Raw genomic sequence first — 18,077 nt, forward strand, 5'->3', positions numbered from 1 at the left:
AACTGCATATATTAAATGATCTTTCATGTCACTGTGCACATAATCCAGAGGAAATGTCATCAGGTGGTGACAATCTTCATGTTAAAACCATGCATTCTGCTTTTATTTTCACAATTCCATTATAAGTAATATGCTCACATTTATAAGGAAAACTGCTTATGTTGCACTGTAAGTATATACTCTTACTAGTGGTGATTATGCAGCACCTCCATTAATGGAAAGGTGTTAACATACCATGACGAGTTTATGCCAGTTTCCATTTTTTTAATTAACTCTGAGATGTGGGTGTCACTGGCATTTATTGCCCATCACTAATTGCCCATGTTTCTTGACAACTGATTGGCTTGCTAGGCCTTTCAGAGGGCTGTTAAGAGTCAACCACATTGCTATGGCTCTGGAATCACATAGAGGAGAGAACATGTAAAGATAGCAGATTCCGCCCCCCCCCCCAAAAAGACATTAATGAACCATTTGGATTTACAATAATCTGGCAGTGACATGGTCACCATTACTGATGCTAACTTTTTATTTCAGATTTATGCAATTCACTGAATTTAAATTCCCCAGCTGCTATGGTGTGATATGAACTGATCTCTCTGGATCATTAACCAAGGCCTCTGGATTACCAGTCCCAAAACATGATCATTGTGCTACCATTCCCATTTATAAATGTGGATGTGGGGTGAATTTTCATTCCGAAAGTGGGGACCAGTTACAGGTCCTGACCACTCATGGCGTATTCCACAACTATTTTTAAAGGAATGGCTAATCGAAAGCCAGGGAATGGGCTCACCGTCCAATAAGGGATGGCCAATGGGCTCCAAAGATTGGAGGGCTAATGGGGGGCCTACCATACTCTCAGTTCGGCAACCCCTCAGGCTAAGGTGGTGCTGCCGATCTGAAGATGGAAAGCGAGAGGGAGTAGGCCAGGTAGTTTTTATTTTTTAAACAACCACTACCTCCATGGGACAGCCAGTGGCTGCAACTGTGGCCTTGCAGTCATTCCAGTGCAGGGGTGTGGTGGTTCCTGGTGGATTCAGGCACAGCCACCTTTCCTGACCTGAGCCCACTATGTTGGCTTTGGCTGTGATCCAGGCCAATGTCGGCTTCCCATATGGAATGGGGCCATAATAAACTCCATAATTAAATTAATTTGCTCTAAACTGGCTACCCGCTTCTTACAGGCGGGTAGTTGTTTGTGACCCAACCTGGCGTCTCTGAAATGGCTTGTGGTGGCGCTGCACTGACATAATGGCAGGAGTGCCAAATTGTTGGCCCGCTCACCTCCAATCCTGACCCTGACTTTGAAATTTCAGACCACGAATTTATAATGGAATAAGTCCAGTGTTTGCAGGTGCAAGTTTTTTAATATTCCTGGTCAATCTCCATGATGTTGCATGCAGTAAGTCAGAGAATATGAATTGTATTTGTGTGTACTTAAATAAACTAGGGAAGAAATGGAGGAAAAAGTACAAAAGTTTAACAGAAAAATGATTAGTGCTAGAGGACTGAACAACACCAAATGCAATTATAATATAAAAGCAAAATACTGCGGATGCTGGAAATTTGAAAGAAAGAACAGAAAATGCTGGAAAAACTCAGCAGGTCTGACAGCATCCGTGGAGAGAAAAACAGAGTTTATGTTTCGAGACCAAATGCAATTCCTATTTTCAAAAATGGAGATAAACCCCTCCCGGGATCTAAAGACCAGGCATCAGTGGTGGGAAAGATGCTAGAATCATTGCTAAAATAAGACGGCAAAACACCTAGCAACAGAGAATATAATGAAAGAAAAGTTAGCATAAATTTCTAAAAGGAAGGTCATGTTTAACTATGCTTACTGAATAATTTCATGAAATAACAGAACAGACAAGAACAATGCAGTGGATGTGATACACCTAGACTTTCACAAGACCTTTGATTTATCAGAACATGAGGAGTCAGGGGCTGGGGAGCAGAATTGATTGAAAATTGGCTGTAAAGCAGATAACAGAGTAAGATTTGACTGGCAGTCTGAGAGTAGGAACTAGTGTCTATGATGATCTGTGCTGGGATCATTTCTGTTCACTATGTACGTAAATCATTTGGACTCAAAATTGGAGGTAGGGCATTGAAATTTCCAGATGATACCAAACTGGGCAGCGTGAATAACGTAGAGGACTACAGCAGTTATATGGGATGATATAAACAGACTTGCTGAGTGAGCAGATAAAATGGTAAATGAAATTCAATATGTCCAAGTATAAGGTCTTTCGTCTTGGTAGGAGGCATAAGGGGCCGCTTGTTTGTTAACATGGCTACTTTTTCATCAATTTTTCCTCTTTTATATCTGTCATCTTCACTTGCCTTTTTTTCCATTTATTTCTTTCTGTCTGCTCTTGTTACTTTTTGTTTCTATCGCCAAGTGTGGACTATCAGAAGTTCTGTTTCCATACCCCTTTTTTGTCTATCGTCTATCCAATTTACATTTGATGCTTTGCTATCAAAATAATGCGAATGTGGATTCGCCTTGCTCTTAAGTGGACTGCTTAATCAATACAATAAGTATTGTATGGAATCAATAGCGGCCTTATTATACTTCCTTAGACTGCAAGTATATCATAACTGTCTCTTTATAATCCTCTGCTGTATCATGTCTGAACCAACTTGAGGGTATCCTACCTTTTTGCTATTTTATTCTGATTGTAGCTTTGTATGGATGACTAATAAAGATCCCAAAGTCAAAGGCAAAAAGAATAGCATGGCCTAAAGTATATTTAGTTTTTAGGTCACTTTTGATAAAATGTATTGGTAAAATTCGTTGACTGAATTTTGCCTTATTTTTCTGAACTTTACTGTAGTTTTCCGAAGGTTGCAGGTTGCAGAATACTGTTATAGTAATTGTGAATACCAATCAATAGACTGTAGTAACATTTAAAAGATCCTAGGAAAATGTGCAATGTATTTAATCTACCAATTGCGTATTTTTCAGATATGGGATTTAGCTGATGCGGATGGAAAGGGGTTTTTAAACAAACAGGTATTTTTGTTTAGATTTTAAATTCAGAAAAATTTTAACTGCTGCTGGATTTACTTAGTATTGTACAATAGCATGTATCCTTAGAACTGTTGCAACTTGACTGTTTTGATCATACGATGAGTCAATTTATTTAATTGTTCATTTTATTTTCTTTAGGAATTTTTTGTTGCCTTAAGGCTTGTAGGCTGTGCACAAAATGGACTTGAGGTTTCTCTGAACAATTTGCACCTTGCTGCCCCAGCACCAAAATTTGTAAGTAAATTCATTTATTATATTCTTTGTAATCTGAAATGGCAGCAGAGTTTTGACCTTTTGGCTCCCGTTCAGGAATTCAGCCTGGAATTTACATGTTCTCATTTCATTCAAAGGGGAACTAATGCAGTAAGTATCTTTTAGTGTCTGAGTACTGTTCTTAAATTCAGTCCAGACTGATGGAATGTAAACTTGCTTCTTTTTCTTGTCTCTCTTTCTCTCTCAGCTATTCTTTCTCTCTCGTCCTTTCCCCCACGTTTCCATCCCTTTGCCCTACCCACCTTTTCCCCATCATGCTCTTCTCTCCCTCATCCTGTCCTTCCCTCCTGAATCTCTTCCTTTCCCCCCGTCTCCTCCATTGCCTCCTACATCAAAAAAGTCTTTGTTTCAAATGATCATGATTTTTGGTCCCTCTCCAAACTTCCAAACTAATTATGCATTAAGGAGCTAAAGCAAGAGAGTCATGAGATTGATTTATTTTTGCAGAACAAAATGAGGATATTGTTGACTTGACTTTTGTTCTACCAAGATCACTGCAAATCTTAATTATGAACCTTGTCATTTTTATTTTTAGAATGATAGAAACAGTCCATTACCGACTAGTGGCTCAGCACCTATTGATGTTCCCTGGGCTGTGAAGGTACTGCATTTTAAATGTTGAGTTTTAACATAGGCCTCTTTTGAGATTTTTGACTATCTAATAAAAGACCTGTGACTGAAAGTGGGATGTGCTTGACAAATTATCTTTTAAGAATAATTTTTAAAAATAAAATGCTACATGCATCGAGTAGAGGTTTCGGTGATTAGGTTTTTAATTTTCTTTCTGGAAATCTCTCCAATATTCCATTGTTAATACCTAGAAATTTATAAAACAGTTACTAAAATTGTGAACATTTCCAACCCTTAGAGTTTTTGTATGTGAAATATCAAACTTGTGAATTAAGTTGTTTTCCTTTAAATGCCTTCAGTTATAACATTGTAAATAGTTTTAGTTAAAATATGAATGTAAATTGACATTTGTAAAAAAAAAAGAGTTCTTGATTTATAGTTATTAACTTATATATATTAATTTATGAATTGCAGTTGGAAGAAAAGGCAAAGTATGATATAATTTTTGACAGCCTTAATCCTGTGAATGGTTTCCTGTCTGGTGATAAAGTGAAACCAGTGCTTCTCAATTCTAAGCTTCCTGTGGATGTCCTGGGAAGGGTAAGAGCAATATAATGCTTGCATATTGTGTAACAGTCTAAAGGTAATTCGGGTTATGTGCTATTTGTTGCTGGAGAACCATAGAACAGTACACATAGAAGGAGGCCATTCAGTCCAACAAATCTAAGCGGCTTCTTTGAAGAGCAATCCGGTTAGTGCTACTCCGCTGCTATTTCCTGATATATCCCTGAAACATTTTCTCCTTCACGTACTTATCCAATTCCCATTTGAAGGGTATTATTGAATGTGTATCTACTACCTTATCAAACAGTGTGTTCCAACTGCTAACCACTTGTTGTATAAAAAGATGATTTCCCGCATGTTGCCTCTGCTTCTTTTACCAGTCACTTTGAATCTCTGTCCTCTGGTTATCAACCCTTCAGCCATTGAAAACAGTTTCTCTTTATTTGCTCTATCTAAACCCTTTGATATTTGAAACACCTCTATCAAATTTCCTCTTAGTGTCTCTATTTAAGGAGAACAACCCCAGCTTCTCTAGTCGATGCATGTAACTATAATCTGTCATCCCTGAAACCATTCTAATAAATCTCTCGCGTACCCCTTTCAAAGCCTTCATGTTCTCCCTGAAATGGGGTGCCCAAATTGGGCATAATACTCCAGCTGGAGCCCAACTAGCATTTTATGTAGGTTTAGCATAACTTCCTGGCTTTTGTACTCTGTGTCGCTATTTATAATGTGCAGGATCCCATATATTTTATTAACTTGTCCTGCCATCTTCAGAGATTTGTACACAAATGCCCCCAGTCTCTCTTTTTGTACCTCCTTTAAAATTATACTAGTTAGCATGTATTGTTTCTCCTCATTCTTCCTACCAAAATATGTCAACTCACGCTCTTCTGCATTGAATTTCACCTGGTATGTGTTAACCCATTCCGTCTGTGTCTCCTTGAAGTCTATTACTATCTTCCTTATTGTTTACTAGACTTCCAAGTTTCGTGTCAACTGCAAATTTTGAAATTGTACATTTGTTGTAGGAAATAATCACACCAAAACTTGCATATTTGAATTATGGCGGCCGTGATATTGCCACTATCATGCTGTTGTGAAGTGTTCTTGGATGTGCATCAGTGCAAAATTGGCAGTATAACTTGGATATCAAATTCTGACTAGTCCAAAGCCTAGCTATATGAGGTTCCTCTTTGGAAAGCATCTGATACTGGTTTTAGTTCACATCAGCTGCAGTATAACTCCAGCAGAATGTGAAGCCAAATTTTAAACCTGCTGTGTCAGTTCCAGAACTCTTAAATCCTTATGTATGAAATACTTTTAATATATGAGAGAACATGCTCATACTTTTAAAAAAATCTTTCATGGGATATGGGCATTGCTGGTTAGGCCAGCATTCGTTTCGCATCTCTAGTTGCCCTGAGAAGGTGCTGGTGGCTGCCTTCTTGAACCTTTGCAATCCAAGTGGTGTGGGTGCACCCACAATGCTGTTAGGGAGGGAGTTCCGGGATTTTGATCCAGTGACAGCGAAGGAATGGTGATATAATTTCAAGTCTTGATAGTGTCTGGCTTGGATGGGAACTTGGCAGGTAGTGGTGTTGTCTGCTGCCCTTGTCCTTCTAGGCGCTGTTGAGGGAGGCTTGATGAGTTGCTTCAGTGCATCTTGTATATGGTACACACTGTTGCACCATACATTGGTGGTGAAGGGAGTGAGTGTTTAAGGTGGTGGATAGGATGCCAGTCAAGTGGGTTGCATTGTCCTAGATGGTGTCAAGCTCACAACAAGATTTCTTGCACGCACCTGCAACCATGCCTTAAACACGTTTACATTTAAGCATACTGAATTCCCGATTGGATTTTTTGGTGACTGTCTTATATTGTTTGCCTCTTCCCCACAAGAGGAAACATTGTCTCTGTGTCCACTCTGATCAAAACCTTTCATAATTTTCAAGATTACTATTAGGTCACCCCTCAGCCTTATCGTGAGAGAAAGGAGACCCAACCTATCACTCTTTTCCTGGTATTTACACTCATGTATTTCTTGTATTACAGTATCTATGAAACCCGTCACAAAAAAGTCAGAACTTTATACATTCTAAATTTCTAATGACATGATAAGCCTTAATTGCTACCAAATAACCTCTCTGGCACTGAAAATTTTACAAGTGTGGAGTCTCATTTCTTCAGGTTTTAATTATTGTTGGAGATTTCAAAAAAAGAAAAGGTAATTTTAATTTTTCTTGGTCTTATTTATCTCTCTCACTTAATCCCATCTTTCTTTCCCTCTCTTTATTTTGCTTTCTGTAACTGATTTGACATTGGGTTAACTATTCTAACCGTTACTTCCTGGTTCAGATTCTGTGTTGCTTAGAAACAGTCCTTTGATTTGATGGTCCTGTTTCACAGGTTCCAAACTTTTGTCGAAGGCACTGTGCTGGAATAGCTTTCTAATCACTGTAAGTTTGAGTATAAAATTCCATAGAAAGTCAATGAGCGGTGTAATAAACAGCTCACACCATTTGTTCGCAGCTGAGAACAAATTCTGGCCCTGGATAATTTGAGTTAGAAAGAATGTTCAGTATTGAGCTGGTTAAAACCTTACCTTCCTTTTTTAATTGTTTTTTAGGTCTGGGACCTCAGTGATACTGATCGTGATGGATTATTAGACCGAGATGAATTTGCTGTTGTAAGTTGCAAATTAATTGTACAGATATCTGTTTTGGTGCAACAGGCTGTCTGATGATTTTATTTACATATTATAATATATATATATTATATTTACAATATAGAATGTGCAACAAGGCTGTATTGAGTTTAAAAATAGCCTCTGATATCTCACTCAAGTACCCAACATTCTTGGGTCACTATTCATATGCAGTGTGGCCAAGGATATTTCGCTGCTAGGCGCATTAAGTCCAATCATGTCTACACATCGACAGTGATCTTTGAATAGTGAAGGGAAATAGCAACTCTGCAGATCTTGAGTAGTATGGCCAAGTAGTGGTAGTACCACCACCCTAAACCCCATCTCAGCTGAGAGTAGCTAAAGCAGTGCAAAGTGGAATTGAATTTGGGATCTCTGTGGTTTGTATGATTCAGTTATCTGCTTTCTGACATGTGGAAAGTTAAGAATTCTAATATCAAACAGGGAGAACAACTGCCAGTTTATAGTGCCTCCTGATCCTAAAATTTACTATTTCCTTAAAGTTTATTCCAGCATTTGTGTTTTATGGCTGGAATTTATGGTTTGGTTCTTTTGTACTTTAAACGATGCACATGTATCTCTGGGCTAATTTTTGGCAGTAAACGTAAACCCAAGCTTTGGAATATGATTGTAGGGAGGGAGGGAATATGTTTTTCTAATAAAATTTCATAGATTTGACTTGGATATTTATCCACTGATGTTCAGTCATGAATTATTTTATCAGCTCTTGATGCTAAAGATTAAAATTGCATTCCCTGAATAGCTAGACAGTGCCAAATATATGCATGCACTTTTGCCTGCTAGCAGAAGCTAACAGAATTTGAAGTGTATTCCTGTAATTGAGTTTTATGGATTGTACCTCTGTTCTTGTGGAAGTGAAAATCAAGGAATATTTATTTTTAAATTAGAAATGAATGAACTATGTTGTAATTGGTAAGATATGTCTTATTTTCTGCAGTACAATTCACAGCATTTTTGTGTGGTGCAGAAGTTAATAAACTCAGTGCCAGATTATATATAAAAGCAGTTTTCTTCGGTCCTTTGCTCGTTTCCTTGAGATTTAGCGATGTTGCGAATAAATATTACTTGGGTTTTTGATCCGTTTCTACTCGCAGGTTTTTCCTTCTTGCTTTCTTATGACACTGCAGTAGAACCTGGAAACTTTCAGCTTTTTATTTGACAGTTAAAAACAATTTTAATGACATTTTCCTATTTATCATCTGCAAGTTGCACCTTGGTCACATTATCTGTAAACAGGGACAGCTTCCATCAATATCTGCCTTTACCGCTCTAGCCACCATCTTCTAGTTCACACCTGAAAATCACTATCTGACTACTTGGGTCCAGATTTCGAATGAAGAAAAATTTTCTTCAGCTACATACTGACAAAACTAAAGCATTGAAAAGCAGAATACTGCAGATGCTGGAAATCTGAAATAAAAACACAAAATGCTGGAAATACTCAGCAGTTTATGGCAGCATCTGTGGAGACCTTTCATCAGAATTTGGAAAAGTTAGAAATGTAATAGGTTTTGAGCATGGATTGGATGAGACAAGGACAAAAGAAAGGATAGGGTGAAAGATTAGAGAGACTGAAGAAGAGACAGAAGAGTTAGTCTTCAGGGCCAAAGGGAATGGTGATGGGGCAAGAAAAGAAACAAAAGATATGCCTCGACCTGGTGTGGTGCTGACTGAAGCAAAAAAATAGAGAAAAACCAAAATATGCAAAGAAAAGGAAACAAAATGGGTGCTGAGATTATGGTCTGAAATTGTTGAACTCTGTGTTGAGTCCAGAAGGCTGTAAAGTGCCTAATTGAAAGATGAAGTGCTATTCCTTGAATTTCTGCTGATCTTCACTGGAAACAATGCAGTAGGCCAAGGACAGAAATGTCAGCATGAGAGCAAGGTGAAAAATTAAAATGACAGGCCACTGGAAGCTCAGGGTCATGCTTGTGGAGTGAATAGAGGTATTTCATAAACAGGTCACCCAGCCTGTGTTTGGTCTCCCCACTGTAGCAGAGACCATGCTGTGAACAATGAATACAGTAGACTAGATTAGAAGAAGCACAGGTAAATTGCTGCTTCACCTGGGAGGAGTGTTTGGGGTCTTGGACGGTGATGAGAGAGGAGGTAAAAGGGCAGGTGTTACATCTCCTGTGTTTGCATGGGAAGGGAAGAGGTTGTTGTGGGTGACTGAAACATTCCTGTTCAGATTCTTCCAGAAAATACACATTCACCCCTGTTCCTATTCCCCTTGCTGTATACTCTCTTGGGCTCAACAATTGTGCACAATTCCAAATCCCTTTGCTTTGCTGCATTTCTCACCGTCTTCAACAACCACCTTAAACCTAATCCTGTGATTGTGCCTTTGGATGCATTCAGTCCTTCCTACTTGGGTCTGATCCCCAACTATGAAATGACGTAATGTTTAGCTAAGTTAAAGACACTATTTAAATGCATATTATTGTTTGTGTAATATGGAGGTATGGCATCCAAAGTGCATGTAAGAAATGGATTCAACTTGGTTTGCGGGGGAGCAAGTATGGAGTCGTAGCCTGTGCAGGGAAGATGAGCAGAATCCATGCGTGTGTACAGTATGTGGAGCGTTTGTAAATGCTTGCGAGACTTAATGTCAGAAAGTTGAATTGAAGTACAGCACTTGCAGGATTTCAGAAACTGTTGCTTGCCTTGAAAGCTGCAAAGAACATTGTACAAAAAAAAGAGAATATATTAACTGCAGTGGCCAAGGCTGTTTGTTGTTGAACAGTATTTTCTTTCCACCTCTAAGCAGTCAATCTCCTAATGCTCTATCCTTGTTTCTCCTCTTCCTTATCCTCATTCTACCACTTGAAAACCCCATGCCTGCCAATGATGGTCAACTTCTATATGTTTGCTGATGATATTCACTTTTATCAAGCTCCTTGAGTGTTGTTGGAGCTGCACTCATCCATTCAGGTGGAGAATATTCCATCACACCCCTGAATTGTGCCTTGTAGATGGTGGACAGGCTTTGGAGAGTCAGGAGTTGAGTTATTTGCCACAGGATCCCCTGCGCTTGCAACCACAGTATTTGCATGGCTTGTCCAGTTCAGTTTCTGGTCAATGGTAACCTCCAGGATGTTGATAGTGAGGGATTCAGCGATGGTAGATCTATTGAATGTCAAGGAGTGATGGTTAGATTCTCTCTTGTTGGAGATGGTCATTGCATGTAACATTTGTGCCACACAAGTGCCAATCAATGACCATCTCCAACAAGAGAGAATCTAACCATCGCCCATTGACATTCAATGGCATCCCCTCTGTCAACATCCTGGAAGGTTACCATTGACCAGAAACTGAACTGGACTAGCAATATAAATACTGTGGCTACAACAGCAGGTCAGAGGCTAGGGATCCGGCGACGAGTAACTCACTTCCTGATTCCCCAAAGCCTGTCCACCATCTACAAGGCACAAGTCAGGGGTGTGATGGAATACTCTCCACCTGCCTGGATGAGTGCAGCTCCAATAACACTGAAGGAGCTTGATACCATCCAGGACAAAGCAGCCCACCTGATTGGCATCCCATCCACAAATATTCACTCTCTCCACCATCAACGAACAGTGGCAGCAGTGTGTACTGTCTACAAGATGCACTGCAGCAACTCACCAAGGATCCTTAGACATCATATTCCAAACCTATGACTACTACCATCTAAAAGGACAAGGGCAGCAGACACATAGGAACACCACCACCTGGAAGATTCCCTCCAAGCCACTCACCATCCTGACTTGGAAATATATCGCCGTTCCTTCACCGTTGCTGGGTCAAAATCCTGGAACTCCCTCCCTAACAGCACTGTGGGTGTACTTACACCACATATACTGCAGCGGTTCAAGAAGGCAGCCCACCATTACCTTCTCAAGGGTAATTAGGGCTGGGCAATAAATGCTGGCCTGGCCAAAGGTGCCTACATTCCATAAATGAATGAAAAAAAGAAAAACCCATCTGTGGGACAGCTCTCCTAATTTTGGCTTAAGCCCCTGGATGTTAGTGGGGAGGACTTTGCAGCATTGACTGGACTGTGCATACTTTTTTGTCTTTAAATTTGGTGGCTAGGTCAATACGAGTGGCCCATCTGGTGTATTTATTCTTAAAATTTTTCGTAGCAGTTTTGATACAACGGAGTGGGTCACTAGGCCACTTCAGAGGGCAGTTAAGTGTCAGCCACATCACTATAGCTGTGAAGTCATGTATAGGCTTGACCATATCTGATGGCAAATTTCTTTCCCTAAAAGGCACCAGCAAACCGGGGAGGTTTTCACAACAACATGTAGTTTCCTGGTTACCAGTACTGATGTAAGCTTAGTATTCTAGATTTATTTAATTAATTAACTGAATTTAAATTCCCCAGCTGCCTAGATGAGAGTAGCATTCATGTCTCATGATCATTGGTCTGGTAAGATAACTGCTATGCTATCATACCCCATAATGTCATTATTAAGTCAATTCCAAACTTTGTACCTGAGTGTATTTGATTGAAAACGAAAGACTTGTATTTATAGAGCACTTCCCACAACCTCAGGACCAATGTTCACTCTAAACTACAATGGCTACACAGGCCATACAGAAACTTTAAAATCCCCACCCCGGTTGCAAAAATCAACCCCTTTAAATTACCGTCCATACATGGTGGTGCAAAAGAATTTAAAGGGGCCATGCACTTGAAGAAATCATCCACGCATTCAAAGAAAATCATAGGGAACGTTGCTCAGGACGTCCCAAAGCGCTTTACAACCAGTGAAGTACTTGTGAAATGTAGCCACTGTTGTCAAAAACATGGCAGCCACTGAGCCAAGGCTGACATCTCTCAAATTATGACTGTTGAGCTTGACAATTTTACTGTGCAGAGAAAATGGCTTACCGCCATTGCGATGTGTAGCTAATGGACAGTAAACAATTTGGGCATAACGTCTAAAGATAATTTCTGCATTGGTACACCCTGCTTTGTCATGGAGGTTGTGACTGCCGATATTACAACTAAAAATAGAATTGAATTGCAGGCTGAAGGTATTTGTGGTTCACCACATGATGAATTCTGCATCCAAGCTGTGTTGCCTGGTAGCTTGGTGCTTCCCTGTAGAGACTGATGATAATCAAAGGGAAAAACACCAGGGCTGTTTTTGAGATATCTGTACTCCCAGTGTGGAAGTGTTCCATTTCCCCACTGGGTGCTCAGAATTAACCCTACCATCTTCAGAATAACCTTGCACATTTAATGATCTGCTCAAAATCAGCACTGATAGTGGGCTGGAGCATCAAAATAATGTTTTATTACTAATTACTATATTTTTTGTATTTACACTGCCTGACTACACCATGAACCTGGTATCCAATATTGTAGATACCTTCCGCATTGAATATGTGCAGCCCACCGCTTTGCTGTCCACCATGATGGTAATTGTGAAAACTGCCTCAAAATAGAATGCAGCCTAATCAGCTCCTAAAAACTCCAGAAAATATGTTCATTCATTATAAAAAATGGTTATATGGGATGATTGTAATGCTGTAATCTTTGGCTAGTTTCCCCTCAGTTTGATGATATTTCATGCCGTCTATGTAGTTTTCCATCAGGCTATTGTAGTATAGCTGTCACTTATTTAGTTGTCTCTGTGTACCCATATATAGATGTTAAAAGAATATATTTCAGGTGTATCGAGACATGTGGTAGAGAAAAAAGCCAAATATATTTCCTTTATTGGATGCAACCAAGTTTATCCAAGCCATTCATAAAATATTCAAGTTTATAGGATATCACAGCTGTGCCCAGTCTTGTCATATTGATGTGTTTAAGAAGGGGCAAAAGAGACTCAAACTCTCATGCAATTTCTGTTGGGAACACATTGAAATCTAAAATTTGCTGTTAGGAATACAATTGATTGTTCCCTGAATTTTGTTGACTATTTAATTCCCACATATATATATTCCCTTGTGTAGATGTGTGAAAGCAGGCAAGATTCACATTACAGAAATCAAGTAACTCAATGGTCACCATTACACTTCCTTCAGTGAAATAAATGTGGGCTATGATTGTCTAACAACCCTGTTGTAATCTGTGAAATGTATGGATTCTAATTAATATTTTATATTGAGGCATCTGATGAAAGTGCAAGCATTTCTCAGGAGTTTACTAAGGACATAGTTCATGGGTACCATTACAACTTATTTTCTGCCATTCCTGTCCCTGATGTACTAGTTAGATATCATTGTATAAGTATGGCTGTTGTCCTGATTACATCCATAGTTAGGTTTCTTCGTTAGTCTGTGCTTCATTTAGTATTTTTGTGAACTGTAATATAATTGTTTTAATATAATGACTCAGTATAATTTTTCTCTAATAAAGGCCATGTACTTGGTTTACCGTGCTCTTGAGAAGGAACCTGTGCCATTTTCCTTGTCGCCTGCCTTAGTACCACCTTCAAAGAGGAAAAAAGCTAGTGTTCCATCTTCAGTGCCACTCATTCCATCTCCACCTACTTCCAAGGAAAGCCGACAGCCCTTGCCCTCTGTGGGAATTCTACCTTCTAAAACACCAGTTGTCCAGGTAGTACATGTAATAATGGTGTTTTCTTTTCAACACCATTTTTCCTTTGTTGATTTTAACGAAATACATTGTTGATTGTGCAGTTCACAAGAGATTCTGACACATCTCCCCCAAACCAGGTTTGACATGCTTGTATGTTTGCCCTTTGCTTGAAAGCAACTGATATAGAGATGTGCCAGTTTGCAAATTTATTCTGACTTTGGTGTTCAGTGACTGATATTACTTCAAAATTAGAGACAGTATCATTTCTGTTTTGATCCAATTACAAACTTCTGGTGGTTTGTTAACCTAACTTGCGTTAGACCTTACATTGATTTGGATGACTTTTGCCACCTAATTTACAATCCTTATCTCCCACTGTTTGCCAAAAAACCCACAACTTAGGAAAGTTGGAGCAGAATACCAAACGAGAAAGCAGGCTGAACTTCAACAACATTTGTAAGACTCTGGGTATTGTTATATTCCTGATAGCCAGTTGGTGAAGGCAGAATTCAAAGCCAGTCTTTACTTGGGATAGATTATTCAGAGTGAAACATTATAGGGATATACCCCGTTACTCCACTCTTGTGCCATTAAATGTCTCTTTATATGTGCTCAAGTAACCATTCAATCACTGCTTTCCACCTGTATGTCCTTAATTTCAATTTATACAATTAACAGGTATGTGTGATCTTAATCTGTGGCATTTAAGAAGAATTGATTTTAGCACAAAGCTTTTTCTGCTCAAATTTATGCTGGAGTGTGGTCCCACAGGTCTCTGTAACCTTTGAGTGCCCTCCACAAGTATTCATTCTTCCTGAGTGGCCCTCAGTATTGTGTCAGCTGTTCAAATTTGGCAGTTATCGTAGCTGAGCCTGATCTTGTTTACTCACTATTCACTCATGCAAAATTTTATACAAAAAAATGCTGAGGGCAAGTAAGTGTAATGCCGTAAAACTTGGTGTTAGTGTTATCTTGTTTACTGTGCAATCAATGTAGGTAAAGAATAATGTGCTCTTTTTGTCTTAAACTCTCATTTTTGTCTCAAATTGTAAAATGCAAGGGTTTCTAACAGCGTATGTTGTGGATTCCAGGGATAGTTTCACTTGATTTGGATTTCTCCCCAATATAACCCGCTTTCTTTTTGTACAAAACACAATCATAACCTATATGTTGCTGGTGATCCATTTTCAGGCATGGTGCACTATGTCGAGTGATGTATCATCTGAGCCTGGAGGTGTGATTATTTTCATTGTAATAATCTTCACTCAAATATCATCTTTAGCATCATACTCACTGAATTTTCATAATTCAAAGTAAAATCAATATGTTTACACATCCAATAAAACCGTCTTTTGAATCTTTACTTGCCCCATTGCCACCCCTTTTTGCCTTGCATCACCATCCCTTTGCCATTTAATGTCCCCTGCTTTCCATCCCATCATAGACCTTCCCTTTGTTCTTCTGCATCACCTCTTTCTCTCCCTCTGCACTTGCTTAATATCTGTGACATATCTGTTTTTCCCTTTTCTGGCAAAAGGCCATCATTGACACTGTTCTTCTCTCCATAGATACTGCCAAAACTGCTGAGTATTTCTGGCATTAAGATTTCCAGAATCAGCAATATTTTACTTTAGTATAAAGTGTATCATGTGATTTCTGAACTTTGTTAGTTTTAGCAGTGTTTTCTGTTTTTTCCAGGCCGTAAAATGGGTTGTCACACCAACTGACAAAACAACATATGATGAAATCTTCATGAAAACTGACAAAGACCAGGATGGATTTGTCTCTGGGGTAGAGGTCAAAGACTTCTTTCTCACCACGGGTCTACCTCCAGCGACACTGGCTCATATCTGGTAAGTGTTCAGTATGTGTTTAGTGATAATTGTGGTATCTCTTTCATCTACTAATTAGAACTAGTTCTAAATGTCCCTTTGACTTGTTACAGTTTCAGTTTATTTTTAAGAAGTTTTAAATTTTTTTAGTGCTGCAATTAGCCTGATCGTCATTAAGCTTAAGGAGGGCAAAATAAATCATCTGTTCCTGATTACTATTCAGCAAAGTTGTACGTTTCTCAAGATATATTCAACTTGTATGATCTCAGCTTTCCAGGTTACCAACTCTATTGTATTCTTTGTATCAATGTGTTTCATAAATGAATTCATTGTCATGAGCATTAGGTGAAGACAGAATCTGGCTCAGCTGTGAAGTCCTATATAGTAGAATAGTTTGCCAGCGCACTTTATCTGGGTCACACGCAAACAATGAAATCGCCTTCAAGACCTATGTGAAGATAAATGGTAGATGTAATGACTCTTTCTTAGACTTGGTTCCTCTAGTCCAGTGTAGGACAATGGGCAGCAAGACTCGACCAGTGGCCCCAATCCATCACAATCCCTTTCACCCCAGCCCAGGCGGTATCCTGCTTTTGAAGGTCCTCCTTAAATGTCCTCCTTTACTAGGTCTTCTTTGGCCGGCCACCTTCTTTTTCCGCCTGGTGGTGTCCATTCTACTGCCACTCTGACAGGGTGTTAGCCCAGAAGTCGAAGTATGTGTCTTGCCAGTCGCAGTCATCTCTCCATCATGATGTTCCGCAGGTGCTTCTGACCAGCTGTCTGTAGGCCTTCTTCTTGGTGATGCTATCTCCATGTGATGCCCAAAATCTTATGTAGGCAATGCTGGTAAAAGATGTCCAGCTTAAGTGACACCTTTGCTGTTCTCTTCCATGCCTCACTGGCATAGATTGCTGTTGGCACTAATATGGACGTTGAGTCATAGCTTCATGGCCATGTTGATGGTGTTGGATGCCCTGACCTTGTGGAACCGCTGGAAGATCAATGCTGCTTTGCGGATTCTTAAGTGGACATCGATCTCTACATCGACTCCCCTGGATATGTTGCTTCCTAGGTAGGAAAAGTGGTTGACATCCTCCATGTTCTGTTGCCTGATGGTGATGGGAAGGCCTTGCTGCCGTCCAGCCGTCACTGTCCTGGTCTTCTTGCAGCAGATGCGTAGACCAACCTTGGTGCTGCTACTCTCAAGACTGCTGGTCTTGTCTTGGAGCACACACAATTCTTTGACCAGCAAGGCGATGCCGTTTGTGAAATCCAGGTTTATCATCCGGTTTGCCAAAGGATACCCAAGGCTATACCCACACCCACCTTTCTCATGATGAAATCAATAACCAAGAGGGAAAAGAATGGGGAGAGTATGCAGCCTTGCTGTACTCCTGTGATGATGTTGAAGGAGTCTGTGGTGCCCGTGCTGGTCTTGAAGCAGCAGCTGGAGTTGTGGTGCAAGGCTTTGAAGATGTTAATATACTGCTGCAGGATGCCATACTGTTGTGCAATGTACCAGAGTGACTGCCGATGGATGCTATCGAAAGCCTTCTTGAAATCATTGGAGTTGATAACAATTGGCTTCTGATACTGTAGGCTCTGATCTATGATGTCCCTGAGTGTAAAGATCAGCTGGCAGCATGATCTGCCACCTCGGAAGCCTGCCTGTTATTTGCGAAGGGCACTGTTCACTTCAGCTTTCAATCTGTAGAGAAGCACCATGCTGAAGACCTTGCCAGGTACTGACAGTAGTGTTATGCCCCTCCAGTTGTTGCAGTTGCTGATGTTCCCTTTGGCAGTTTGGCAATTACTCCTCATCTCCAGTTGTCAGGGACATCCTCTGCTGTCCAGATCTTGTTGAACAGATCTTTGAGCTTTGTTGTGACGGTATCCTTGCAAATCTTAGTAGCACTGCTGGTTTCTTGTTGATCAACTTGTTCTTCAGGTTCTTGATGGCTTTTTGGACCTCTGACCTGCAATTTCTCCCAGGTTGATGTTCAGGTGCTGAGATGCAGTACTGTCATGCAGTACTGTCATTGAACCCGAATCTAGAGTTGGGGCTAGGCTAGGCTGAGCTGTATCTCATTCAGCAGGAAAAAGAGTGCAACAAGGTTTCCTGTGGCTGCCAAGTCTTTGATGCCTTTAACAAAGAAGTGGTATGTGACATCAGAAGCAATGTTCTCAGAACTGTTCGTTCCAGGCATTTCTGTAGGAATTACAGCATCTACTTTTGTAGATGATGTTAACAGACTTACCTGGGATTTTAATGGATGATAGTTTTAGCTTGATGCAATTCTTTAGAATTGTAGCAAGAATAGAAAGAACTTGTATCTATGTTGTCCCTTTTGTGTATACAAGATGTCCCAAAGTGCTTCACAACTTATGGATAAATTTTGACGTACAGTTAGTATTGTATTGTAGGTTTCTTAAATCCCTCTCCCCTGTCTCTTCAACCTTTACTCCAGCAATAAGAGTGAGGAGCTCATGGACTTCTATGTCACTAAGGTCATGACTTTCCAATCAGTT

At 39.8% G+C, this 18,077-nt stretch overlaps 1 protein-coding gene across 3 annotated transcripts in view; it reads left to right on the forward strand.

The window, feature by feature from the left end:
• The window catches only part of eps15 (epidermal growth factor receptor pathway substrate 15), a 177,650-nt gene that overhangs the window by 36,486 nt on the left and 123,087 nt on the right, over positions 1–18,077 (forward strand). For 2 of the 3 annotated variants that reach the window (XM_078561141.1, XM_078561142.1), the window contains exons 4-10: positions 2,972–3,019; positions 3,176–3,271; positions 3,846–3,911; positions 4,355–4,480; positions 7,074–7,133; positions 13,534–13,734; positions 15,415–15,569. In XM_078561141.1, coding sequence (XP_078417267.1) covers positions 2,972–3,019; positions 3,176–3,271; positions 3,846–3,911; positions 4,355–4,480; positions 7,074–7,133; positions 13,534–13,734; positions 15,415–15,569 — 752 coding nt within the window. The remainder of the gene's footprint in view (positions 1–2,971; positions 3,020–3,175; positions 3,272–3,845; positions 3,912–4,354; positions 4,481–7,073; positions 7,134–13,533; positions 13,735–15,414; positions 15,570–18,077) is intronic. The other variant, XM_078561143.1, reaches the window with a different exon arrangement.

This window comes from Cetorhinus maximus, chromosome 17, assembly GCF_964194155.1.
Source record: "Cetorhinus maximus chromosome 17, sCetMax3.hap1.1, whole genome shotgun sequence".
NCBI classification, from domain to species: domain Eukaryota; kingdom Metazoa; phylum Chordata; class Chondrichthyes; order Lamniformes; family Cetorhinidae; genus Cetorhinus; species Cetorhinus maximus.